Source organism: Petromyzon marinus, chromosome 11 (assembly GCF_048934315.1).
Source record: "Petromyzon marinus isolate PM22_M1 ecotype Great Lakes invasive population chromosome 11, UKy_Petmar_22M1.pri1.0, whole genome shotgun sequence".
NCBI lineage: Eukaryota > Metazoa > Chordata > Hyperoartia > Petromyzontiformes > Petromyzontidae > Petromyzon > Petromyzon marinus.
In genome coordinates, this window is record NC_133677.1 from 8,977,187 (window position 1) to 9,001,468 (window position 24,282).

Consider the following 24,282-nt stretch of genomic DNA (forward strand, 5'->3'; position numbering starts at 1 on the left):
TATGAAAAAGAGCTATATAGCCCAGTGGGCCTTGCATAAACTATGTAATCACATTACATAGTGTATATGTAATGTGATTACTTGCATAAATTAGAAATCATCCATTTTGCCCACACAATTGTATGCATGTGTCATAAACATAACAATTGAGAAGTCAATTATTTATTACTGGCTTACGGAGTGCAAAATTACAAGACAGGATATTTTACTTTTGGGTTACAACTTTACAACTATAATACTTTTAAATACTTTGTCAAACCACTGCTGGAGGAAGGCCTCCCCATGTTGTGTATGTAGATCATGGAGTTGTTTGACCATTCATCAAAATGTGGGTCAGTGCATGTTGGTGAAATAAGTGGGTGGCAGATCAGACTGGTTCAAATGTCACTTACCACTGATGTTAGACCGAGCTGGGAATAAAATTCGGGTCACCGGGTTCATAGTGAATTGGTGGTATAATGAATACCACTGTATTCATCTATTCATGCCTGCAGGATATTTTTGCAACTGCTATGGCCCAATTGGGTAGCGTTAAGAACATTTTTGATTTGACGGCCAAATTGATAACTTCAGTACATGCCACACATCGCATCAATTTGCAATAAAACAGCACCATACGCCACCATAATTCTTCCTTTAAAAGGGGAGAAAATAAAAGGTAACCAGGTTGCTGAAAGGTCAGAGCGCTGCACTGGCACTGCTAAAATCTTGGATAAGAATCCAGGCAGCTGCCTGTAATTAAACAAGGTTATCAAGTAGAGTGAATTGATGTTTCCAGCCCAGTCACCAATGTCAGCACAGAAAAGTAACATTTTATTTGGTTTTGAACTTAATTGGATTCATTACGGCTACGAAAATATTAATTACAACATTGGTTTGAATGTCATGTGACAAGTATTACCCTGTAGTGCCCCCTTCTGTACAGATTAGCAGGGATCTCAAAGTAATTTTGCAATATCCACTTCCACGAAGCATTGCCCTGCTCTGCGAGAGATCCAAATGAAGACTTTGCATCACGACATGACATCTAAAGTGCAATCAGGATAAAATTGGGGGGAAAACCCTATAAAAAAGTGGATATAAAATACACACCTTCATCATTTGCCTGGGATTCTTTGTTTTGGCCAGCATCGCTGTCCTCGCTGTCAAAGGAAGACAAGTCACTAGTGTGCACGGAGCTCACAGAGATGTCGCTCAGCTGCTCCAGGTCCGAGTCTTGCAGCGAGTACTCTGAACAGAAGTGACACACGGAGAAAGCAACTGAGCAAACGGCTTGGAGTAATGACTAACAATTCAACTGCAAATCTACATTCAGTCATATGGCTGCGTGGCAATGTGATTTTCGCGGTTGCCACAAAATAGGAAGCTTGTGTTCTAACTCTGGTCAGGGGATGACTCAGTCTATCACCCCTTGAGGGACACTACAATGAGTACCACTTTGTGAGAAGACAAAAGTGAGTGTCATTTTGAGAGAATGGCTGCACCTTGGATATATGGCATTTCAGCACTCGCTCAGGACTGTTGAGTTCTGATACAAATATTTTCAGCAAGGAGAGACTTGTACATTAAATGTTATCTAATCATATGCAAGATCACCCCATTATTATCTGAATGAGGGGCTCCCCATACTGTACAGATCATGGAGATTATTTTACCATATTTCACCATACTGGTCAGTGTGGGTTGGTGAAGGTAGAGAGAATACATGTGCAGTTCCATGGATTTTGCTCTACTGCTCATAACCTAGCCCCGCATAACTATGAGTGCATGCATGTATGTTGAACTTCTTTCACACCGTACATAGCAAACCGTGCTAATCAGAGGTGCGGGGAAGGACAACAAACCAAACACAAAAAGCAGTTCTAATAAAATGAGTTTTCAATCTAGATTTAAAAGTGCAGAGCCCCTTCCGATATTATAAAGCCAGTGGAGATATGCACTATTAAATCTATAATGAAAACCCGTTGCCTCCACAGTGCTGGATTGTGCATGGTGTTCACTCATCTGAGCACTGACCAGACTCAAGCCCGCTAAATTTCAAAAATGTGACAGGATTGGGCACATTTCGGGCGATTCGGTTAGTTACCCGATTTAAATGTAATCTTAATCACTATCCAGTAGCACGCTGTCACAGACAACATACCAAAGGTTTGAAAATCTATTTTGGGTTTAGGTAACAGATTCAACATGCCTTCATTCTCCTTCCAACAGGTGGGATTTAAGATAAAGCCAATGATAATGCACTTGAGATGTATCTATTTTCCGGTACATCATTTGCACTTCATATATTTTAATTTAGCTTGGCGGTGGTGGTGCACGCCGGTAACCAAGCACTGTGGAGACAGCGAGGATTAGTGGATCACAAAAATTTGGTGAAACTCCCTTCCCGTGGTCACTGAAGTGCCATACCCCGGCTCACCACAAGAAAAAGCAATAAAGCAAATGTGGGCGCCACTTGTTCCATCTGCATGGGACAGTGTTGCTCCCTCGCATGTGTGGGTTTTCTCCCACATTTAAACAATCATATTACCAAAACATATGCAGGACCGCAGCACTTGGGGGGTGGGGGGGGCGGAATTTGATGCTGGCTTACAATAGTTATAAAATGCTCTTAAATACTTGGCCACCGATTGCCACTTTGCGAATATATAGGCTGACTAATTGTTCAATGAGACAAAGTTAAGTTTTTTGTTTACCCTGTGGCAAAAAAAAGGATTAGCTCCGTACCTTTTTTAAGATTATCCTTTGCCAATGCTTTGATTGCTGAAATGTCTTTGCGAGAGTCCGATTTATCATCACTGCTTGCATCCGACTTCTCCGCTTTAAATTTAGAATCCTCAGACACGCCCGCCTTCTTCCCAGCATCATCTTTTTTGAAAAGTGATTTTTCCACTTTCTTGTCTTCTTTCTTCAGAGATGCCTTTCGATCCATCCTCTCGTCTTTGGATTCCTTCCGAACCTACCACACACAACAAAAGTAAATGAAAAAAAATATTAATCCTTTAAGTAATTTCTTTCACTGCTCTTCAAGTTACACACACATACTAATGTGATAAATCACCAAAAATCTAAAAATAAAAAAGCAGTACTGAATACCAGATATTAAATTCGCATAGATTATGAATATACTGTGCTTCCAATCACTCACCACACTGGGGCTTCTGTCAAGCTTCTTGCTCTTCTTTGCATCTCTACTCAGCTCAGATGACACGCACCTCTGCAGCGTGGGTGGTATATCTTTCGGTTTCATGTCCACGATCTCCTCCGTTGCGCCGTCCTTGCCATCTTCGGCAAAAAGGTGGTGCTCCTTTATGAGCAGAGGAGGTGCGGGGGACACTGAACGCATAAGTTTGCTGCTATCCGCCGATTCTGCCCTCCTACTGGCCCTGACCGTGGAGCAACTTCCTTTGCTGCTTTCAGCAAAGGCTTTCGTAGGCGTAGACACACTGGTGCTTGCTTGTAGTTGATCTGATGCCTTTTCAGACGCCGCTGTTTTCAGAGGATCTGCGCTGGGTTTTAGAGGCGCAGCACTGGGAAGCGACGACACAGCCTGCTTCTCAGCCTTGTTGCTGTGAGACTGTTTACTCGATGCCGATGGCTGCAGTAGCAACGAAACGGGCAGCTCACACATACCATCCTTCATCAGTTCGTCAATAATTTTTGAATGCATCAATTCATCAGGCGTCATTGGATTGGTCGTATTTTCTATAACATCTGCCTTGGTACTTTCTGGCAGGGGACTGGACACATCAGAAGTGACTGGCGACTGAGAGTTGTTCTTTTCTGGCAAGGCTCCTTTGCTGGTGTCCGGCTGTTGTTTGTAGGTGGGAGACGATACCGTTGCGGTGGCGGTGGCAGTGGCGGTTGAAGTTGCAGCTGGGTGCTTGGAGCTGCTTGAGCTGGTGCTGCTCATGGATGTAATAGAGTCAAGGATTGACTGTGCATCGCTGGCCAAACTGATGCTTGGAGTGGAGGGGGGTACATCTAAGAGATGGGAAACAATTCATTGTTGCAGTTCTGAGGGACATCGTATTTACTGTATTAGATTTGGCTTACAGACAATACTTAGAAAATAAACTCTGCCCTTTGCCAAATCACTGCTGGATTAAAGCCTCATCACTGTGTATCAGTCACGAGGTTTGACTAACCACATCGCGTCATGCTGGTCAGTGTGGGTTAGCGAAGGGTGCTCATGACCAATGCAAATATCACTCACCACTGATACTAGCCGTGGCGAGGAATTACTCAGGTTACTGGATTCATAGTATAATGCACAAAATACAGAAGCAAAAAATGCTGACTGGCATCATACCCAGTCACATTGATCGAGGTACCCTATCACAATTTTAAGTTAAGAGCCACACGAGGTATGAATACTGAATGGCACACTCATATACAGCTGTAGGACTGATGTGGACAGGAGACATCTGGTAAGGAAAAGCTTGATCCATTTGAAAGGCTCCGCGTGTACCTGTGATGGACTGTGGCACTTCCTGCGGTTTATCCAAGTCGCCTGGGCCATTGGAGGGTTGCCCTGTCTTTCCTTTTGGACCCGAAGGAACTCTGCCACCAATAAACTCAAGCACAGCACTCTCCACCTGCGGTCGAAATGTCTCATTGATCTTAGAATTCACCACCTGCTGCACAATCCGGTCCACACAGGCGGCCTTTAGGATGGTTGATCTGCCGAGTGGACACGCACAAAAACAAACATGTTTTTTTGCCTTATAACCTGTAGGGAAAAGTGTTGTTAACCAGCACCTGTTAAGGGTGAGTAGGTGGTATGGCCAGCAGCATGCTTGGCCGCCCCAATCAATGTTGATATTGACACACCACACCAGCGACTCATTTAATGCAGTATCAACTTTGGGAAGGCCCAGGACAGGTTTCTATACCACTTGCCAGTGAAGTTTTCCAAGGTCTAGAGTCAAATTATATTGTTGGGTCTTTCGGTAAAATCACGTAGAGAGGTTCAAAGAAAATAACAAAAAACGACGTTTCAATCGCAACGCAAGCAGTCGTCTTCAGGAAAAGGGGGGCTTAGCTTCCAAGGGAAACTGTTTATAAGGGTTTGAAATGGACGTAGCCCAAATGTCAGCAGCCAATGATAAAGTGTTCAGCAGCAAGCCAGGCGGTGGTTCGTTTTCCACCAATCAAAGGGCTGCCAGGTGAAAATTAGCATGTTAAAGAGAGATTATCATGTTAATGGAAGATCGCAGAGCCGTAACCAAGGGGTCGGCGTGCGAAGTGACTGTGAAAGTTTGAAATGGGCGTAAAGCACAACCAACATCGGAAGGTGGTAGGATGGGATCATAGTCAATTATGACTGAAACTGGTTGATAACGTCCTTCCATTGATTGTACAGTTTGTACCCATCTTCTCGGTTGAAATTGTGTCTGTCTATATATGGATAGCTTCATGAACGAATCTTTGTTGATAGCCAGTGGGCTTGCAAAGTACCTTCGTCTTAGAGAAATACATTTCATGTGAGCCCACTGCATTAAAACAATGATCAGCCACGGCCGAGGTATTGGTCCTACTGTGTTTCAGATCTGCCTTATATTTATAAACACGGTCCGAGACATGTCTCTTAGTTTCACCAATGTAACAACTGCCGCAGACACAGCTTAGTCTGTAGACGTCGGGATATTTCATGTCAGGGGTCACATCCTTCACAGATGGGATCAGATCACGAATTGTATGTACTGTGTTAAATCGAGCCTGGATCTTGTGCTTGCTCATGATTTTGGAAATATTTTTAGTGACCCCTGCTATGTATGCAAGGTGATGGTTTTGATTGGGTCCTCAGATGGTTCTTTCCCAACGGTTGGGGTGATAGCTTTACGGATTGTGGAGTCTGAATATCCATTCATCTTGAGGGTTTGGTGTACGTGTTCCAGTTCACTGGCTAGGTGATGATGGTCGGAAATACATCGAGCTCTATGGTTTAGAGTTTTGATGAGGGAATTCTTCTGGGATGGATGGTGGTGGGAGTCAGGTTTTAGGTCGGCATCCGTATGGGTGGCTTTCCTGTAGACAGTGTCCCATTGAGCCATCTGGTCTCCTTTTGATTAAAACACCCAAGAATGGTAACTTGCCATCCTTTTCACCTCCATGGTGAATTTGATGGCTGTGTGTATGGAATTGATGTGGCTGAAGAATTGGTTCAAGAGTTGGTCGGCCATGTGGCCAGATGACGAACGTGTCATCTACGTGCCTCTTCCACAAGGACGGACGTAGAGTGGATGCCTGGATGGCATGTCTCAAATTTTTCCATGAAAACATTGGCTACAACTGGAGATAAGGGAGAACGCATTGGGGAACCTTCAATTTGTTTGTAGAATGTTCCATTCCAGGTGAAGTGTTGGTGAGGCAGTGTCTCACCAGGGCCGGTACATCAGCATTCAATCCTTGTTGGACCAAATCTTCAATGATTGCAATTGTGTCAAGCACAAGAACTTTGGTAAACAAAGAGACCACAGCGAAACTAACGATCAAATCACCTGGAGATAGTGAGATGTCCTTAATTAACGATACTAAGTGAGCTGAGGTGGTCTTACCAGTGAATGGTTGTAAGGTCTCAGACAGAAATCAGGCTAGTTTGTAGGTGGGTGAGTCAATGGTGGAGACAATAGGACGAAGGGGTGTCCCTTCTTTATAGATTTCTGGTAAGCCATACAATAATCTGGGTGGTCTAGCAGCAGAGAGTTTTAAGGAAAACCGCTTGGTTGGTTTGATCAAAGATGTCGAATCGGTGATGATATTGTTGGTTTTCGTAACGAGGCAGTTGGTGAGATCTCTTTTAATTTTGGTATAGCTACCATCATTAAATAGGTCCTGAATTTTGTTATTGTACACGGTTTTGTCCATAACTGTGGCATTGCCCTTGTCGGCTGAGAGGATGACGATGTCATCTCTTTTTTAATTGAGAAAGCTCAAAGCGCTCATCTTTAATGATGTTGCTAATAGGTGTCTTAGCGTTTTTAAGGATTGCGGCAATTTCCGGTCTAGAGTCAAACCTAATTCTCACGGAGATCAGAGTGCAGTGTGTGAACAAATGTGCTGCCGCTCATCATACACACACACACACAAGAAAACAGAGTTGTTGAAATAAATCTCTAGCAAAATATACAGCTCAGAAAATATTTCGCATGGCAGCATAGGTGAAGCAATTCAAATATGTTTTTTCTGCCAGATCAGAGGAGCCAACTTGACTATAGAATTCAGCTGTAAAGGATTAAAGTAGTTTTGAGTCAATAATCTTCCATTAAGCAGGGCTTTAAAAAATGAATTGAAAATCAGTGACCGTTTCTTCACCAAAAGGCAATAAAACCAAGTGCTTAGCTGAGTTAGCAGTAGCCAAGGAGATGAATGTTGAATCAAGAAAAACTCCACTCAGATCAGTACTTGGCACTGAGTGGATGAGGACAGGGCAGTGTGATAACATTGACAGTGAATTGCCCTATTGTGCTGTACGCAACTAAGTTAGACTGTCTTTTAAATGTTTTTTTAAAAGTCACAATGGATGCCAATCATGGGCAAGATGAAGTGAAGACCACTCTAATTTTAGCTGTTACGGAACTGTAAAACACTCCGATCCAGCTTTCGTAGTGGATTCACGTGACTGCCACTGCTGCTAAATCCATTTGCACTTAACCTCATTTGCGATGAGTCTGGCGCTATTCAGACTACAGAGCGGGCCGCAAGGAAAATCAAATATTTTTGTCCATCCACCCGCAACGGTTCAAACTCTTATTGGGAGCCATGAGTGCACAAACTAAAGCAATTTAGCAAATTTAACTTAACGGGAAATGCAAATAAAAAACTTTTAATTTTTACAATGGTCTCTTAAGCCCCAAACTTAATTCTGGCTTTGTATTCTCCCAATATGACCTAAATTAAAGTGGTGTTATGCTGTATGGTACACATATATACAAGGCATGTATCTATAACTCAAAACTTACAGCATTTATTTTCATGGAGAGCAACAGATAATGCAAACACATCACCTGTAAGTGATATACAAAAACTGGCAACTGCACAAGGATGGCATACTCACTGGAGAATTGTTTGACGAAGGCTGTTTCTCAGTTGACTTTTGTTTAAAGAAGGACTCCATTTGATACCTGCCAGGTGGTTTGAAACAAAATTTTCCAACCTTTGCCGCAAATTTTGATACGTAGACTGCAAAATCAAAAGACAAATATTAATACATTGTTCGTTAATACAAATGGACCAATAAACATTGTGAGAGTGAAACACAATCCAAGCCAGGTCACAACAGAACCACGAGTGATACACCACAAGCTGCTGTTTGCCAAGTCTCCTTTGCCAAAGTGACGATTAAATATACCGAAACATCCAATATGTGTAGTGGAGGATGCTATTCGCAAATCCTGCTAACCGTATTTATCTAGTTAATTTATCTTACCTGCGCGGTCACTCGCAAATAAATGTGGATAACAGAAGCAACTTGCTGCTACATCCGGCTGACTCCTCTGGTCTGCAGAACGATCGCAGATCAGAGGTGAACATTTCGGGGGATGGCTTCCAAATGCCACGGCTTGGTGTATAAGTGTCAATAGGAGGATTTCCCACACAAATATAAATCTGCTGAATTGCCCCGTACAATCGAAGTCGAGTGTGGTGTGCTGCACGATGATCGTCACAACCATCATCACCATTATCGTCACCTTTACCAATATTACTACCCATCACCAGCATCAGCGCCCTATTAATAATTCCCGTTACTACCATCTTCATCATCATCATCATCCTCGATTATCTATCCAGTGCTGGATGAAGGCGTCCCTGTGTCATCCTTCACGGTCTAGTGATGCTACAATCCATCTCCATTCTATCACTTATCTCATCGCTCATCTTCCGCGCATTTTCTCTGTTGCTCTGTGCAGGGAACACGCGGATCTCATGCAGCGCCCAGTGCACTTGAGCTCAGTGGGTCCATTGCCCAGCAACAACAAAAATCAATTGTACAACTATTAATCCGTCATTATCAATTCATCATAGTCGCCATCATCAGCATCACAAATTTATCATCAACATACATTTAGTCATAATAATCAGTTGCTCATCAATTGATGATTATGACCAATCATCATGCACCGTTGTGCGAGATGGCAAATACAAACTGGAATTGGTTTTCCGCGTAGACTCCTCTTATCCGCGAAATAGCTGCGGACAGACGAGTCGCGAATGTGCCGCGTCTACAGCGAGTTTAAACTGCTGAGTCTATAGCGTTGGGTCGACCGTGAGTCCGTATCCGTACGTCTGTAGCGCTGCGTCTGTCGCGATGAGTGCGTAAAGCTGAGTCTGTAGCCGTGAGTCTGGATAGCTGAGTCTATCTATAGCAGTGGGCTTGTAGGGCTTGAGTCTATAGCGGTGAGGAGTCAGCAGAGCTGAGTCGTTCGCGATGGGGCTGTAACGCCGTGTATGTTTAGTGTGTAGTGAGGCTGTGGGACCGAGTCTGTAGTGAGTGTATGTGTAGTTAGTCTAGTGAGTATGCAGCGCTGTCTATAATACGACGTCTCGTGAGTCTACAGCGGTAATTCTTTAGCGGTGAGTTTGTAGCGCTTTGTATAGTGGTGAGGCTGTAACGTTAAGTTAATGTTGAGTGAGTAGTGAGGCTGTAGTGCCGAGTGTGTAGTGAGTGTAGGTGTAGTCTAGTGAGTGTGTAGTGAGTGTAGGTGTAGTGTAGTGAGTGTGTAGTGAGTGTAGGTGTAGACTAGTGAGTGTGTAGTGAGAGTGTAGTGAGTGTAGGTGTAGTCTAGTGAGTGTGTAGTGAGTGTTGGTGTAGTCTAGTGAGAGTATAGTGAGTGTAGGTGTAGTCTAGTGAGTGTGTAGTGAGTGTAGGTGTAGTCTAGTGAGTGTGTAGTGAGTGTAGGTGCAGTGTAGTGAGTGTGTAGTGAGTGTAGGTCTAGTGTAGTGAGTGTGTAGTGAGTGTAGGTGTAGTGTAGTGAGTGTGTAGTGAGTGTAGGTGTAGTGTAGTGAGTGTGTAGTGAGTGTAGGTGTAGACTAGTGAGTGTGTAGTGAGTGTAGGTGTAGTGAGTGTGTAGTGAGTGTAGGTGTAGTGAATGTGTAGTGAGTGTAGGTGTAGTGTAGTGAGTGTGTAGTGAGTGTAGGTGTAGACTCGTGAGTGTGTAGTGAGAGTGTAGTGAGTGTAGGTGTAGTCTAGTGAGTGTGTAGTGAGTGTAAGTGTAGTGTAGTGAGTGTGTAGTGAGTGTAGGTGTAGTCTAGTGAGTGTGTAGTGAGTGTAGGTGTAGTATAGTGAGTGTGTAGTGAGTGTGTAGTGAGTGTGTAGTGAGTGTAGGTGTAGTCTAGTGAATGTGTAGTGAGTGTAGGTGTAGTCTAGTGAGTGTGTAGTGAGTATTGGTGTAGTCTAGTGAGTGTGTAGTGAGTGTAGGTGTAGTCTAGTGAGTGTGTAGTGAGTGTAGGTGCAGTGTAGTGAGTGTGTAGTGAGTGTAGGTCTAGTGTAGTGAGTGTGTAGTGAGTGTAGGTGTAGTGTAGTGAGTGTGTAGTGAGTGTAGGTGTAGTGTAGTGAGTGTGTAGTGAGTGTAGGTGTAGACTAGTGAGTGTGTAGTGAGTGTAGGTGTAGTGAGTGTGTAGTGAGTGTAGGTGTAGTGAATGTGTAGTGAGTGTAGGTGTAGTGTAGTGAGTGTGTAGTGAGTGTAGGTGTAGACTCGTGAGTGTGTAGTGAGAGTGTAGTGAGTGTAGGTGTAGTCTAGTGAGTGTGTAGTGAGTGTAAGTGTAGTGTAGTGAGTGTGTAGTGAGTGTAGGTGTAGTCTAGTGAGTGTGTAGTGAGTGTAGGTGTAGTATAGTGAGTGTGTAGTGAGTGTGTAGTGAGTGTTTAGTGAGTACAGCTAGTGAGTGTGTAGTGAGTGTAGGTGTAGTCTAGTGAGTGTGTAGTGAGTGTAGGTGTAGTGTAGTGAGTGTGTAGTGAGTGTAGGTGTGGTCTAGTGGGTGTGTAGTGAGTGTAGGTGTAGTGTAGTGAGTGTGTAGTGAGTGTATGTGTAGTCTAGTGAGTGTGTAGTGAGTGTGTAGCGAGTGTAGGTCTAGTCTAGTGAGTGTGTAGTGAGTGTAGGTGTAGTGTAGTGTGTAGTGAGTGTGTAGTGAGTGTAGGTGTAGTGTAGTGAGTGTGTTGTGAGTGTTGGTGTAGTCTAGTGAGTGTGTAGTGAGTGTAGGTGTAGTCTAGTGAGTGTGTAGTGAGTGTAGGTGTAGTATAGTGTCTAGTGAGTATAGGGGTAGTGAGTAGGTGTGGTGTAGGTGTAGTGAGTGTAGGTGTAGTCCAGTGAGTGTAGGTGTAGTGTAGTGAGTGTAGTGTAGGTGTTGTATAGTGAGTGTAGGTGTAGTGTAGGTGTAGTGTAGGTGTAGTGTAGGTGTAGTGAGTGTAGGTGTGAGTGTAGTGAGTGTAGGTGTAGTCTGAGTGTAGGTGTAGTGTAGTGAGTGTAGGTGTACTGTAGTGAGTGTAGGTGTGAGTGTAGTGAGTGTAGGTGTGAGTGTAGTGAGTGTAGGTGGGAGTGTAGTGAGTGTAGGTGTAGTGTAGTGAGTGTAGGTGTGAGTGTAGGTGTAGTGTGGTGAGTGTAGGTGTAGTGTAGTGAGTGTAGGTGTGGTGTAGTGTAGGTGCAGTGTAGGTGTGGTGTAGTCTAGTGGGTGTAGGTGTAGTACAGTGAGTATAGGTGTAGTGTAGTGAGTGTACGTGTAGTGTAGGTGTAGTGTAGGTGTGGTGGAGTGTAGGTGTGGTGTAGTGTAGTATGGCGAGTGTGTAGGTGTGAGTGTAGGTGTGAGTGTAGGTGTGGTGAGTATAGCTGTGAGTGTAGGTGTGAGTGTAGGTGTTGTGAGTGTGTAGTATGGTGAATGTAGGTGTAGTACGGTGCGTAGGTGTAGTGTAGGTGTAGTGTAGGTGTAGTGTAGATGTGAGTGTAGGTGTAGTGTAGTGAGTGTAGGTGTGAGTGTAGTGAGTGTAGGTGTAGTGTCTGTGAGGCTCTAGTCGAGGCCTTGCTTTCGTGTCAATGTGAGTGTAGTGAGTGTAGTGTAGGTGTAGTGTAGGTGTAGTGTAGTGAGTGTAGTGTAGGTGTAGTGTAGTGAGTGTAGGTGTAGTGTAGTAAGCGTAGGTGTGAGTGTAGGTGTAGTGTAGTGAGTGTAGGTGTAGTGTAGGTGTAGTGTAGTGAGTGTAGGTGTCGTGTAGTGAGTGTAGGTGTAGTGTAGTGAGTGTAGTGTAGTGAGTGTGTGTAGTGAGTGTAGTGTAGTGAGTGTAGGTGTGAGTGTGTGAGTGTAGGATTGAGTGTAGGCGTAGTGTAGTGTGTAGGTGTAGTGTAGTGAGTGTAGGTGTAAGTGTAGTGCGTGTACGTGTGAGTAGTGAGTGTAGGTGTGAGTAGTGAGTGTAGGTGTGAGTAGTGAGTGTAGATGTGAGTGTAGTTGTGAGTGTAGTGAGTGTGTGAGTGTAGGTGTGGTGTAGTGAGTGTAGTGAGTGTAGGTGTAGTGAGTGTAGGTGTGAGTGTAGGTGTGAGTGTAGTGAGTGTAGGTGTAGTGTAGTGAGTGTAGGTGTGAGTGTAGTGAGTGTAGGTGTGGTGAGTGTAGGTGTGAGTGTAGGTGTAGTGTAGATGTAGTGTAGTGAGTTTAGTGAGTATAGGTGTGAGTGTAGTGAGTGTAGGTGTAGTGTAGATGTAGTGTAGTGAGTTTAGTGAGTGTAGGGGTAGTGTAGTGAGTGTAGTGAGTGTAGGTGTGAGTAGTGAGTGTAGGTGTGAGTGTAGTGAGTGTTGGTGTGAGTGTAGGTGTGGTGTAGTGAGTGTAGTGAGTGTAGGTGTAGTCAGTGTAGGTGTAGTGAGTGTAGGTGTAGTGAGTGTAGGTGTGAGTGTAGTGAGTATAGGTGTAGTGTAGTGAGTGTAGTGTAGTGAGTGTAGTGAGTGTAGGTGTGAGTGTAGTGTGTGTAGGTGTAGTGTGTGTAGGTGTAGTGTGTGTAGGTGTGAGTGTAGTGAGTGTAGGTGTAGTGTAGCGAGTGTAAGTGTGAGTGTAGTGAGTGTGAGTTTAGTGAGTGTGAGTGTGGTGAGTGTAGGTGTGGTGAGTGTAGGTGTAGTGAGTGTAGGTGTAGTGTAGTGAGTGTAGGTGTGAGTGTAGTGAGTGTAGGTGTGAGTGTAGTGTAGTGAGTGTAGGTGTGTGTGTAGTCAGTGTAGGTGTAGTGTAGTGAGTGTAGTGTAGTGAGTGTAGGTGTGAGTGTAGTGAGTGTAGGTGTGAGTGTAGGTGTAGTGTAGTGAGTGTAGGTGTGAGTGTAGTGTAGGTGTAGTGTAGTGAGTGTAGTGTAGGTGTAGTGTAGTGAGTGTAGGTGTAGTGAGTGTAGTGAGTGTAGGTGTAGTGTAGTGAGTGTAGGTGTAGTGTAGTGAGTGTAGGTGTAGTCTAGTGAGTGTAGGTGTGAGTGTGAGTGTAGGTGTGAGTGTAGTTAGTGTAGGTGTGAGTGTAGTGAGTGTAGGTGTGAGTGTAGTGAGTGTGGTGAGTGTAGTGAGTGTGAGTGTAGGTGTGAGTGTAGTGAGTGTAGGTGTAGTGTGGTGAGTGTAGGTGTGAGTGTAGTGAGTGTGAGTGTAGTGAGTGTAGGTGTGAGTGTAGTGAGTGTAGGTGTGAGTGTAGTGAGTGTAGGTGTGAGTGTAGGTGTGAGTGTAAGTGTGAGTGTAGTGTAGGTTTGAGTGTGGTGTAGTGAGTGTAGGTGTAGTGTAGTGAGTGTAAGTGTAGTGAGTGTAAGTGTAGTGAGTGTAGGTAGTGTAGGTGTAGTGAGTGTAGGTGTAGTGTAGTGAGTGTAGCTGTAGTGTAGGTGTAGTGAGTGTAGGTGTGAGTGTGAGTGTAGGTGTGAGTGTAGTGTAGGTGTAGTGTAGTGAGTGTAGGTGTAGTGAGTGTAGGTGAAGTGTAGTGAGTGTAGGTGTGAGTGTGAGTGTAGGTGTGAGTGTAGTGTAGGTGTAGTGCTGTGAGTGTAGTGAGTGTGAGTGTAGTGAGTGAGTGTAGTGAGTGTAGTGTGAGTGTAGGTGTGAGTATAGGTGAGTGTAGGTGTGAGTGTAGTGAGTGTTGGTGTAGTGAGTATAGGTGTGAGTGTAGTGAGTATAGTTGTGAGTGCAGTGAGTGTAAGTGTAGTGAGTGTGAGTGTAGGTGTAGTGAGTGTAGGTGTGTGTGAGTGTAGGTGTAGTGAGTGTAGGTGTGAGTGTAGTGAGTGTATGTGAGTGTAGTGAGTGTAGGTGTAGTGAGTGTAGGTGTGAGTGTAGTGTGAGTGTAGGTGTGAGTGTAGTGAGTGTAGGTGTAGTGAGTGTAGGTGTGAGTGTAGTGAGTGTAGGTGTGAGTGTAGTGAGTATAGGTGTGAGTGTAGTGAGTGTAAGTGTAGTGTAATGAGTGTAGTGTGAGTGTAGTGAGTGAGTGTAGTGAGTGTGAGTGTAGTGAGTGTGAGTGTAGTGAGTGTAGTGTAGGTGTGAAAGTGGTGTCTGTGAGGCTCTAGTCGAGGGCCTTGCCTTCGTGTCAATGTCGGCCAAGCAATCGCGACGGAACTGATCGAACATTCCCTGCGACTTGAGGTGATCCACGATGCTCGACACCAACTTGGGGTCGCCCGGCGGGAGGTTCGAAGCCATGGCCGCGCGTTAGTGATCGCGTTAATGATTGTAATTTAATTGTTTCGTGTGTTTTTTTGTTATAAAGTCGAGGGAGGGGACGGTGGGCGGGCGAGCTCAGGCTCCACTTGTCGCTTACTGGGCGATCGCGTAGAGGGCCCACGGCGCACGATTCGGACCCCGCGCGATTCGCGGTGAACGGCGCTTCGCCTCGCATTCACCGGCGCGTAGATTCGCGCGGAGTACGATTTTTTTTATTGTAAACGCGCTTATTTATCCAGACAGCCACACAACTGAGCTTCGTGACTCTCTCTTTTTTTTGCAAGAGGGTTTATTTTTTTTGTTTTTTTTTAAGATGTTTTCAGCCGATTCATGACGATTTGGAAGGAAACCCACGCCTTGAGCGATGGGGACACAACTCTCAATTACCGCCGTATAGATGGGGACAGATGGCGATTAGTCCACTTGCTTGAGCTGGATTACAGGCATGCACCACCAACTAAACTGCCCGGCAATTACAAATTATTGCATTCGGTAGTCGTTTTTGTGTGTGTGTGTGGTGTGTTGTAATCCCTCCGCCACTACAGACGCAGCCACTGTGAAGAGTTGGCACGTGAACGAACGTGGCCAATTCATCACCGCTTCAGCAGCACCGCCGATATTGTTTGAGAACGACCCACAACACACATTTAACAATTTGGCGATTGCTGCTACTGCTGCTGTGTTGGCAGTGCTGCAACAAACACAATTGATTTTTAAAAAAAAACCTCAACACAATTATGGAATGAGAAAAATAAGAGGTAACCTTTCCAGGCAATAACACAAGTGTTAAGATGTTCAAACACCAAATAAACACCTTGCTGAAAGGCATCAAGCTATGGTTCTTATTCAATAACTCGCCTTTTGCCCGTCCAAGTGCGTGTGTATTGCAGTAAATGTGAAACTTGCAAGCGAAAAGCACAGACCGGCGACGTGATATATTCATTGCATCAATTCGTGTGCAATTTGTAAGGCCGCGGTGACACAGATTTATTTAATATAAAGGTTTATAATCCCTTGTTCATCACGACGTCCTTTTTACTTCGATGTCTCAACAACAGCGTCAGGGAGATCACGTGACGTGGGGGTTCTGCCTGTGACGTGATGGATGGGAGGTGACGCCGAGGAGGGGGGAGGAGGCGCCTCGCCCCCCCCCCCCCACAATGTGGAGTGACGTCAGCCGCTCATGATTATTAATGAGGGGGGTTGGTCGACGTGGAGTGACGTCACGCACGGGACACACAGACATTCTTGGCTCGTTATAGTCGTTAATATTGATACTGACAAACAAGGTCCCATAGATGTAAACTCAACACAGTCATCAATAACAACACACAGTCACATGAATGAAAACATTTACGTTTGGGGCAATGGCCCTTCTTAAGAGCACATAAATATAATGATTTCATGTGCCATGAAAAATAGAAATTTTCCAAAACGTCGCTTATTATTATAATAAAATTTTCATGTTATTGACGAATGTGTTGAGTTTGTTTTAGTGCAACTACAGCATTGAACTAAAATAAAATTACTATGGTATATATTTGAATCGATTATTACGTTCACGATACATGAATTGAACACATTATTTTTTAAAAGATATGCATTTTTCTCCCTTAGGTTAAAAGGACAAATAATATATGTTTTACTTATAACTACAAATTGTTGCAACCACATCGGTCACATGCTCACGTAAAACCTCTCGAAGCCGGACTTATTGGAGCTTTTCCGATTATAAGGGGGGATGTACGGCACCATAACCAGCGTCATTAGCCTCGGTCAATCTCCTACTCAGTGATGAAGGCTTCCCTCAAGCTGTCGCTGCATCTCGCCGCCGATCTGCGATGGAGAACGATCCGACCCAGCTCCTTGCACACGAGCTGATTTGTATCGCTGCTCCATCTCCGTGGGAGCGACGTCCTCATATGGGAGCGTCCCTTCGCCACACCTTCGTCTTGACATTGTTAATGTCGGGTCCTGCCCAAATGAAATCTTTGACGTCAAGGGTGCATAGCAATAATTGACTCGGCCAATGAATGAATGTTTATACAAGTGGGGGGTTGGGTAACAAGAATACCCGGAGAAACCCCACTTGTGCAAGGGGGCAACACTTCGTCCCATAATCACGGAGATGGAAATTAGTCCTTGCTGTACTGCTTTCTCCTGACCAGCCAGGATGTGCCACCGCCACGCCTACTGCACCACGATCCCAGGTGAACCGAGTTTCAATTTCTGGCCATGGCTAACATCAGTCGTGTGTGATAGATGGGCTGGTCTTAGGCCCTGTCCACTCCTCATCACCCCCTCTCCTCCGGTCACGAACTTGCACTAACCAGATGACCCCTACGGCCTAAATGGCATGAGGAAGCTTTCATCCAGCAAGTGTATTGGCAAATGGCTGTACATTTATAATTATTACTTCAATCATGGTGACCTCCCTTGCCAGTACCAAAATGTAAAAATAGGTTTTACCCTTTCTGGCAATAAAACAGCAGGTGTTAAGATTTCATAACACCAAACAGAAACCTTTTGCAAGGAATAATGTATCCATCAACGGCACGTACTTGTGGCGAACGTGGAAACAAAAAACACATTGCTCTGATAAGTATTGATTCCTTACAAAAAGGTTTCTGTTTGGTGTTTTAACATCTTAACACACCCGTTTTATTGCCAGAAAAGGGTAAAACCTATTCTTACTGTTTATAGAAATCTGTAAAGATTAATCTAACAATATATATTAATCGATGAAAATGCTCACGATGCATTGAGAATCAATAATGTTTGAATCATGAAAAAAAGGCACGTGATGAGTTCCCTTTCACGTTGATGGATACCAAATGCAGTGCAAGGGCAACTCCTGCTGTGGCTAGGAACTCCAAACCAAGGACCATGTACACATTTACACTGCCCCAAATGTACACGTGAAGGCGGTGGTCGTTGCAATTTCACCAACTCTTCAGACGAGGCACTTTGAATTGCTATATCACTTCCAACTAAATCGCCTACTCTTCATAGGACATACGTAGAAGACTAATTAAACAAATGGGAATTTAAACACTGCTCCGAATCGCTAATTTGACACCCAGCCATGGCTTATAATATCAGTGGCGGGTGTTATATAAACCGGGTCAGTGTGTTCCCCCCACTTCACCAACCCTCAATGGGCATGCTTGGGTGAAATGTGGCCAAACAACCCCCATGACTGACATGGACTTCATCCAGCAGTGGGTTGTTGAAAAGGCTGTACAATCTATTTACTATGAATACTAATGGAAAAAAACTGAGTCTGAACCTCCTCGGCATGTGACTGTACTGTATATATAACGTATTTAACTAAATACATGGACAATGTCTCCTTCACATATCCGTCTCTCTACACGAAAATGAAGGGTTATTTTGAGTTATGTATATTCTTGGTTATTTCGGTAAAGTCACGTAAATAGTAAACAAAAAATCATAAGATAAAAATAAAATAAAAATAAGAGGATAAAATAAAAAAATAATCAATTGAAAATAATAAACGCAAAAACCCCACGAAATGTAACTGCTGCTGCAGGTACAGCTTAGTTTGTAGACACCGGGATATTGCGTGTCAGGAAATTTGTCCTTTACAGCTGGGATCAGGTCAGGAATTTTGTGCACTGTGTTAAATCGAACCTGGATCTTGTGTTTCTTCAATATTTTAGAACTATTTTGGTTATCCCTGCTATGTAAGGTAAGGTGATGGTTTTGATTGGATCTTCAGACGGCTCCTTCCTCACAGTTGGGGTGATGGCTTTGCGGATTGTGGAGTCAGAATATCCATTTGCCTTGAGAGCGTGGTGTACGTGTTTGAGTTCACTGGTCAGGTGTTCATGGTCGGAGATACATTGAGCTCTATGGTGTAGCGTGTTGATGAGGGAATTTCATCTGGGATGGATAGTGGTGGGAAACAGGTTTGAGGTCGGCGTCAGTATGGGTTACTTTCCTGTAGACAGAGTGGCTCATTGAGCTATCTGGTCTCTTTTTGATTAAGACATCCAAGAAAGGTAGCATGCCATCATTTTCTACCTACATGGTGAATTTGATGGCTGGGTGTATGGAATTGATGTGATTGAGGAATTGTTTCAGAGCCGGTCGGCCATGTGGCCAGATGACAAACGTGTCATCCACGTACCTCTTCCACAATGACGGGAGTAGAGTGGATGCCTCGATGGCGTCCGTCTCAAAATTTTCCATGAAAATGTTGGCCACAACCGGAGATACTGTCAGGGAGAACCCATTGGGGTGCCTTCAGTTTGTTTGTAGAATGTTCCATTCCAGGTGAAGTGTGTATTGGTGAGGCAGTGTCTCACCAGGGCCGGTACATCAGCATTCAGTCGTTGTTGGACCAAATCTTCAATTATTGCAATGGTATCGGGCACAGTAACTTTGGTGAACAAAGAAACTACATCGAAACTAACGAGCAAATCACCTGGGGACAGTGACACGTCTTTAATTGACGATACCAGGTGAGCTGAGTTAAGAACAGAAGTGGTTTTACCAGTGAATGGCTGCAAGGTCTCAGACAGATATCGGGCCAGTTTGTAGGTGGGTGAGTCAATGGTGGAGACGATGGGACAAAGGGGTGTGCCTTCTATTTTATTTTTGGTAAGCCATATAGTCTGGGTGGTCTAGCAGCAGAAGGTTTTAAAGAAAACAGTTTGGTCTGTTCAATGAATGAAGCTGAATGAGTGGGTTTTTTTTGCTTTTTTTAATCCCAATTAATGATAGTTATTTTATTATTTTTATTTTATCTTATTATTTTTATTTTTATTTTTTTTCTATTTAAGTGACTTTACCAAAAGAACCAAGAATATGAATTCCTGCAGTCACGGAAGTTTTAAGTCTAAATTTGAATTATGTATTCGATACATTTGCATAGAATTAGGCTCTATATCATAAAGAGAGGGTCCCTTGCCTGTAACATGTCAATTCACCAGCATTGATTTAAGCAAGCCTGACAGCTGATGAGAAGACACTGTCGAAACCGGTCTCGAGTTTGCTCATCTTTAATCAATGCTGCTGTAATCATGCACGGTCAGAAGCTGCCTGTGCGTTTGATGAGTTACGTCAGAAATACTTGTGCAGTGACTGACTCAGAGACATTAAGAGTAGGAGGCACAGCCTTAACAGTTCACACAAAGTAGCTACAGCTCCCAGTCAGGACAGCTGGCAGACTGCCTGACTCACGACGCCGAGAAGGTGAAGACGTAGACGGCGAAGAAGACTCCAGCAGTACGACGAGGGGATCCCACTCCAGACGACAGCCCCGAGCTCCCGCTCAGGGCTCCCTTTTATCCTCTATCCTCCCAGCGTGGCCTCGCTCCACCCCTGCCACGCCCCCTTTCTAGAACCTACTAGTGGGTTCCTGGGCTTCCCTCACGTGCCCCTTCTGTAACCTTTCACCTACATCACTCTCTCTGGTCTATCACGTGACCGCTTTCAGTCAGGGCTGCTGCAACTGCAGATCCCCTTCTCTGCCAGCAACAAGCGCTATGCTGCTAAGTGACCGATTCTATGTCACTACACTTGCATATTTTGTGAAGACGGATATTTGTAGGCATTTTGTCCACTAATTTAAATTGTTATTTATATTCTCCACAATGACGCTAATTAATATATTGAGGTATGAGTGTATATTTGGTCACTGTATAGCGAATCCACAGACATCAGTGATCATTTAAAGCTTTCGTGACTGCAAGGATTCATCTTCTTTGGTTCTTTCGGTAAAGTCACGTAGAATGAGAATAAAATAATAAATTGATAAAATAAAATAGCACAATAATATTCTCACGACGTTTCGGCCACAACACAAGCGGCCTTCATCAGGTGAAGGGATGAGACTGTCTGGAGTACAGCGCTGGAGTGAAAAAGCCACGCTCAGATCGCGACCTTTAAGCTGTGTGAGAAGAAACAAAGCGCCTTGACAAAGGAATTAGCATAGAATTTAGCATTGAAATGGCTGAATGATTAGCTTGTGACTGGTCACAGAAATGGCTATGTTAAAGTTAAAGCATACACATCCGCAGAGGCACCCCTTGACAAAGGAATTAGCATAGAATTTAGCATTGAAATAGCTAAGATAAAGCATACACATCCGCAGAGGCACCCCTTGACAAAGGAATTAGCATAGAATTTAGCATTGAAATAGCTGAGTGATTAGCTTGTAACTGGTCACAGAAATAGCTATGTTAAAGTCAGAGCATATACATTCACCGAGGCACCTAGTACAAATCAAACAGGAGAATTTAGCATTGAAATAACTAGGCGAATTTAGCATTGAAATAACTGAGTGATTAGCTTGTGACTGGTCACAGAAATGGCTATGTTGAAGTAAAGGCCTACACATCTGAGCTATTCACAGTAACTGGGTATACACTACAATATAAAATGAATACTATATAGTGAACCAATAAAAAACTAAAATATAAATTACCTCAATGTTATCAATAAACTCTATATATTCTCCAGTCAGCTAAGCTACCAACAATAAGTCGTTATATATCACAATGCTATATGGCGAAAAAAATGGGTGGATTCTTACCCTCAACTTTAGCAACACGGATAGCTACGGACATATCTCGGACCGCATCCGCGAACATAAAGCAGACTTGAAACACGGTAGAACGAACTCCTCTGCCGTGGCAGATCACTGTTATAATTCAGTGGGCTCACATGACATTGACTTCTCCAAGACGGCGGTTCTTTGCAAACCAACCGGCTACCATGAGAGATTCGTTCATGAGGCCATTCACATATACAAGCACAGAGACAATTTCAACCGAGAAGATGGATTCTGGCTTAGTAACCATTGGAAAGATGTTTTAAACCATTTCCGTTCTTAATTAATTGTATTTTACGATGACCTTCAGACTGCAGCTCTTTCGCTGGCATTGACTCTTAATACCTCTCACACCACGGTTAATGGTATGCTTTACAACATGGAGTATAACAGCGCCTCGCACTGTCTCTCTCCCCCTCCTCTGTTCCGACCATGGATGAACTCATTCCGTCTGAACGGGGCCCGTAGCTATCCGTGTTGCTAAAGTTGAGGGTAAGAATCCACCCATTTTTTTCGCCATATAGCATTGTGATATATAACGACTTATTGTTGGTATCTTAGCTGATTGGAGAATATATAGAGTTTATTGATAACATTGAGGTAATTTATATTTTAGTTTTTTATTGGTTCACTATATAGTATTCATTATATATTGTAGTGTATACCCAGTTACTGTGAATAGCTCAGATGTGTAGGCCTTGACTTCAACATAGCCATTTCTGTGACCAGTCACAAGCTAATCACTCAGTTATTTCAATGCTAAATTCGCCTAGTTATTTCAATGCTAAATTCTCCTGTTTGATTTGTACTAGGTGCCTCGGTGAATGTTTATGCTCTGACTTTAACATAGCTATTTCTGTGACCAGTTACAAGCTAATCACTCAGCTATTTCAATGCTAAATTCTATGCTAATTCCTTTGTCAAGGGGTGCCTCTGCGGATGTGTATGCTTTAACTTAGCTATTTCAATGCTACATTCTATGCTAATTCCTTTGTCAAGGGGTGCCTCTGCGGATGTGTATGCTTTAACTTTAACATAGCCATTTCTGTGACCAGTCACAAGCTAATCACTCAGCCATTTCAATTCTAAATTCTATGCTAATTCCTTTGTCAAGGCGCTTTGTTTCTTCTCACACAGCTTAAAGGTCGCGATCTGAGCGTGGCTTTTTCACTCCAGCGCTGTCCTCCAGACAGTCTCATCCCTTCACCTGATGAAGGCCGCTTGTGTTGTGGCCGAAACGTCGTGAGAATATTGTCGTGTTATTTTATTCTATCAATTTATTATTTTATTCTCATTCTACGTGACTTTACCGAAAGAACCAAAGAAGATCAGTGATCATGCAACAATTAGCATTCCATGTAACATTCATATAAGCTACATTACTGCATTGCATTCAGCGCTGTAGGCACAGATGCAGTAGACAACATTGTAAAGACATTTTATGAAGCATAGAGCCGGCATTGGGAATGCCTTTGTCATTTTGCTTACTTCATGACGATGATGATGTTTAACAATGTGAAGTATGTTTATACAGTATTTTAATTCCCAAGCATTCCTGTCTTTGTATATACAACTTGCGTTTCTTGTCGAGTGTTTGCATTTCTGCTTAATTTTTGTCTTTTTGATTAGCGATTTTAATGTGTATTTGAGAATTTACATGAAGCATGATGCCAGCGTGCAATGTTTAATTTTGGGCCAGAGCTCATTAGAGTGTTAATTACTGCAACTTGCCGAGTAACAGCATAGCTTGGGAACTCCATTCCGATTGCCAGAGATTTGCCATGTGTCAGTGAGCATTACTCTTTGGTAATGTGGCGTTCCATCTGTTACCCTGCGAATTGCAAGCGCAATGGTTGTGCTGTTTTGCTACACCCTAGGCTCAAACATATCTGAAAGATATACAATTGAGCAGTGGGTCCCCGGCCTGGGGTCCATGGACAGCTGCTGTGATGCAATGCCGTGGGAAGCGGCCCAAGGTGTCGTTGCAGATCCTGCGATCGTAATGTTATTGTTGCATGGTGGTCTGCGGAATAATGTCGAGGGTTCAACGTGATCTGTGGCTACAGAACGACTGGGAACCACTGCGACGGAGTTTATGTTTATTATATCTGTGCAAACAAAAGTACACCAACGGCCACTACGTTTTAGAAGAACATTCGTCTCACGTTCATTTTGAACGCTGTCGCTTGCATCTCAATACGCTCCTCCAACATTATGACGTTGAATCTCCCTGCAGAGAAGCTAAACATTATACTACCAAATTTTGATTTAAAGCTTTCGTGACTGCAGGGATTCATATTCTTAGTTCTTTCAGTAAAGTCACGTAGAAGGGAAACAATCAAATAATAAAAATATAAAACAATAAAATTCTCACGACGTTTCGACTGCAACACAAGCAATCATCATCAGGTGTGAAAACCACAGCAAGAAAATTTGAAAAAAGTGGCGGTTATTTTTAACGTTAGCACCACGGAGAGCGATTTGGCAGTTATTCAGATGGACTAGTCAATCTATGTTCAGGAAATGAGGAGGGGGGAGACGAAAATAATGGATGCGGTCTGAAAGCCATCGTAAGCGTGAACAATCAATTAATACCCGAAATGGTTTATCAAATCCTTCCAATGATTGCAAAACCAGAATCCATCTTCTCGGTTGAAATTGTCTCTGTGTTTGTATATGTGGATAGCCTCTACAAACAAACTGAGGGCACCCCAATGGGCTCCCCCCTATCTCCGGTTGTAGCCAACATTTTCATGGAGAAATTTGAGACTGACGCCTGGTTAGAAGTCCGATAAAACTCAATTTCTTGCCTTCAGATTTCACACAGTATAAAAACAAACCTTTAGATAAGGATAGAAACATAGCCTAATTTATGTTCAATTCATGAAAAATACTTTTGCTTAAAGGATAGTATAATAAATAAGGTCCATACACATTTCTTAGCACAAGAATCAACATGATAGAAATCACGTTGTTGTTGTTGTTTTGTATGGTTAATAATGTAGTGCTGTACTTACATATGTAACTAAAATAAGCCTTAATGGTGTTTGACTGTTAATTAGT

The 24,282-nt window shown here is 43.5% G+C and overlaps 1 protein-coding gene across 3 annotated transcripts in view; it reads right to left on the bottom strand.

Moving 5' to 3' along the window:
• LOC116941243 (uncharacterized) overlaps positions 1-14,761 on the bottom strand; it is a 37,996-nt gene extending 23,235 nt beyond the window's left edge. For 2 of the 3 annotated variants that reach the window (XM_032952088.2, XM_032952087.2), the window contains exons 1-6: positions 14,499-14,760; positions 8,060-8,184; positions 4,472-4,683; positions 3,149-3,984; positions 2,728-2,959; positions 1,093-1,230 (exon numbers count right to left, since the gene is read on the bottom strand). In XM_032952088.2, the coding sequence (XP_032807979.2) occupies positions 1,093-1,230; positions 2,728-2,959; positions 3,149-3,984; positions 4,472-4,683; positions 8,060-8,184; positions 14,499-14,618 (1,663 nt within the window). In that variant the 5' untranslated portion in view covers positions 14,619-14,760. Of the gene's footprint in view, positions 1-1,092; positions 1,231-2,727; positions 2,960-3,148; positions 3,985-4,471; positions 4,684-8,059; positions 8,185-14,498 lie in introns of all 3 variants that reach the window. The other variant, XM_076066361.1, reaches the window with a different exon arrangement.
• Positions 14,762-24,282: the final 9,521 nt, after the last annotated feature.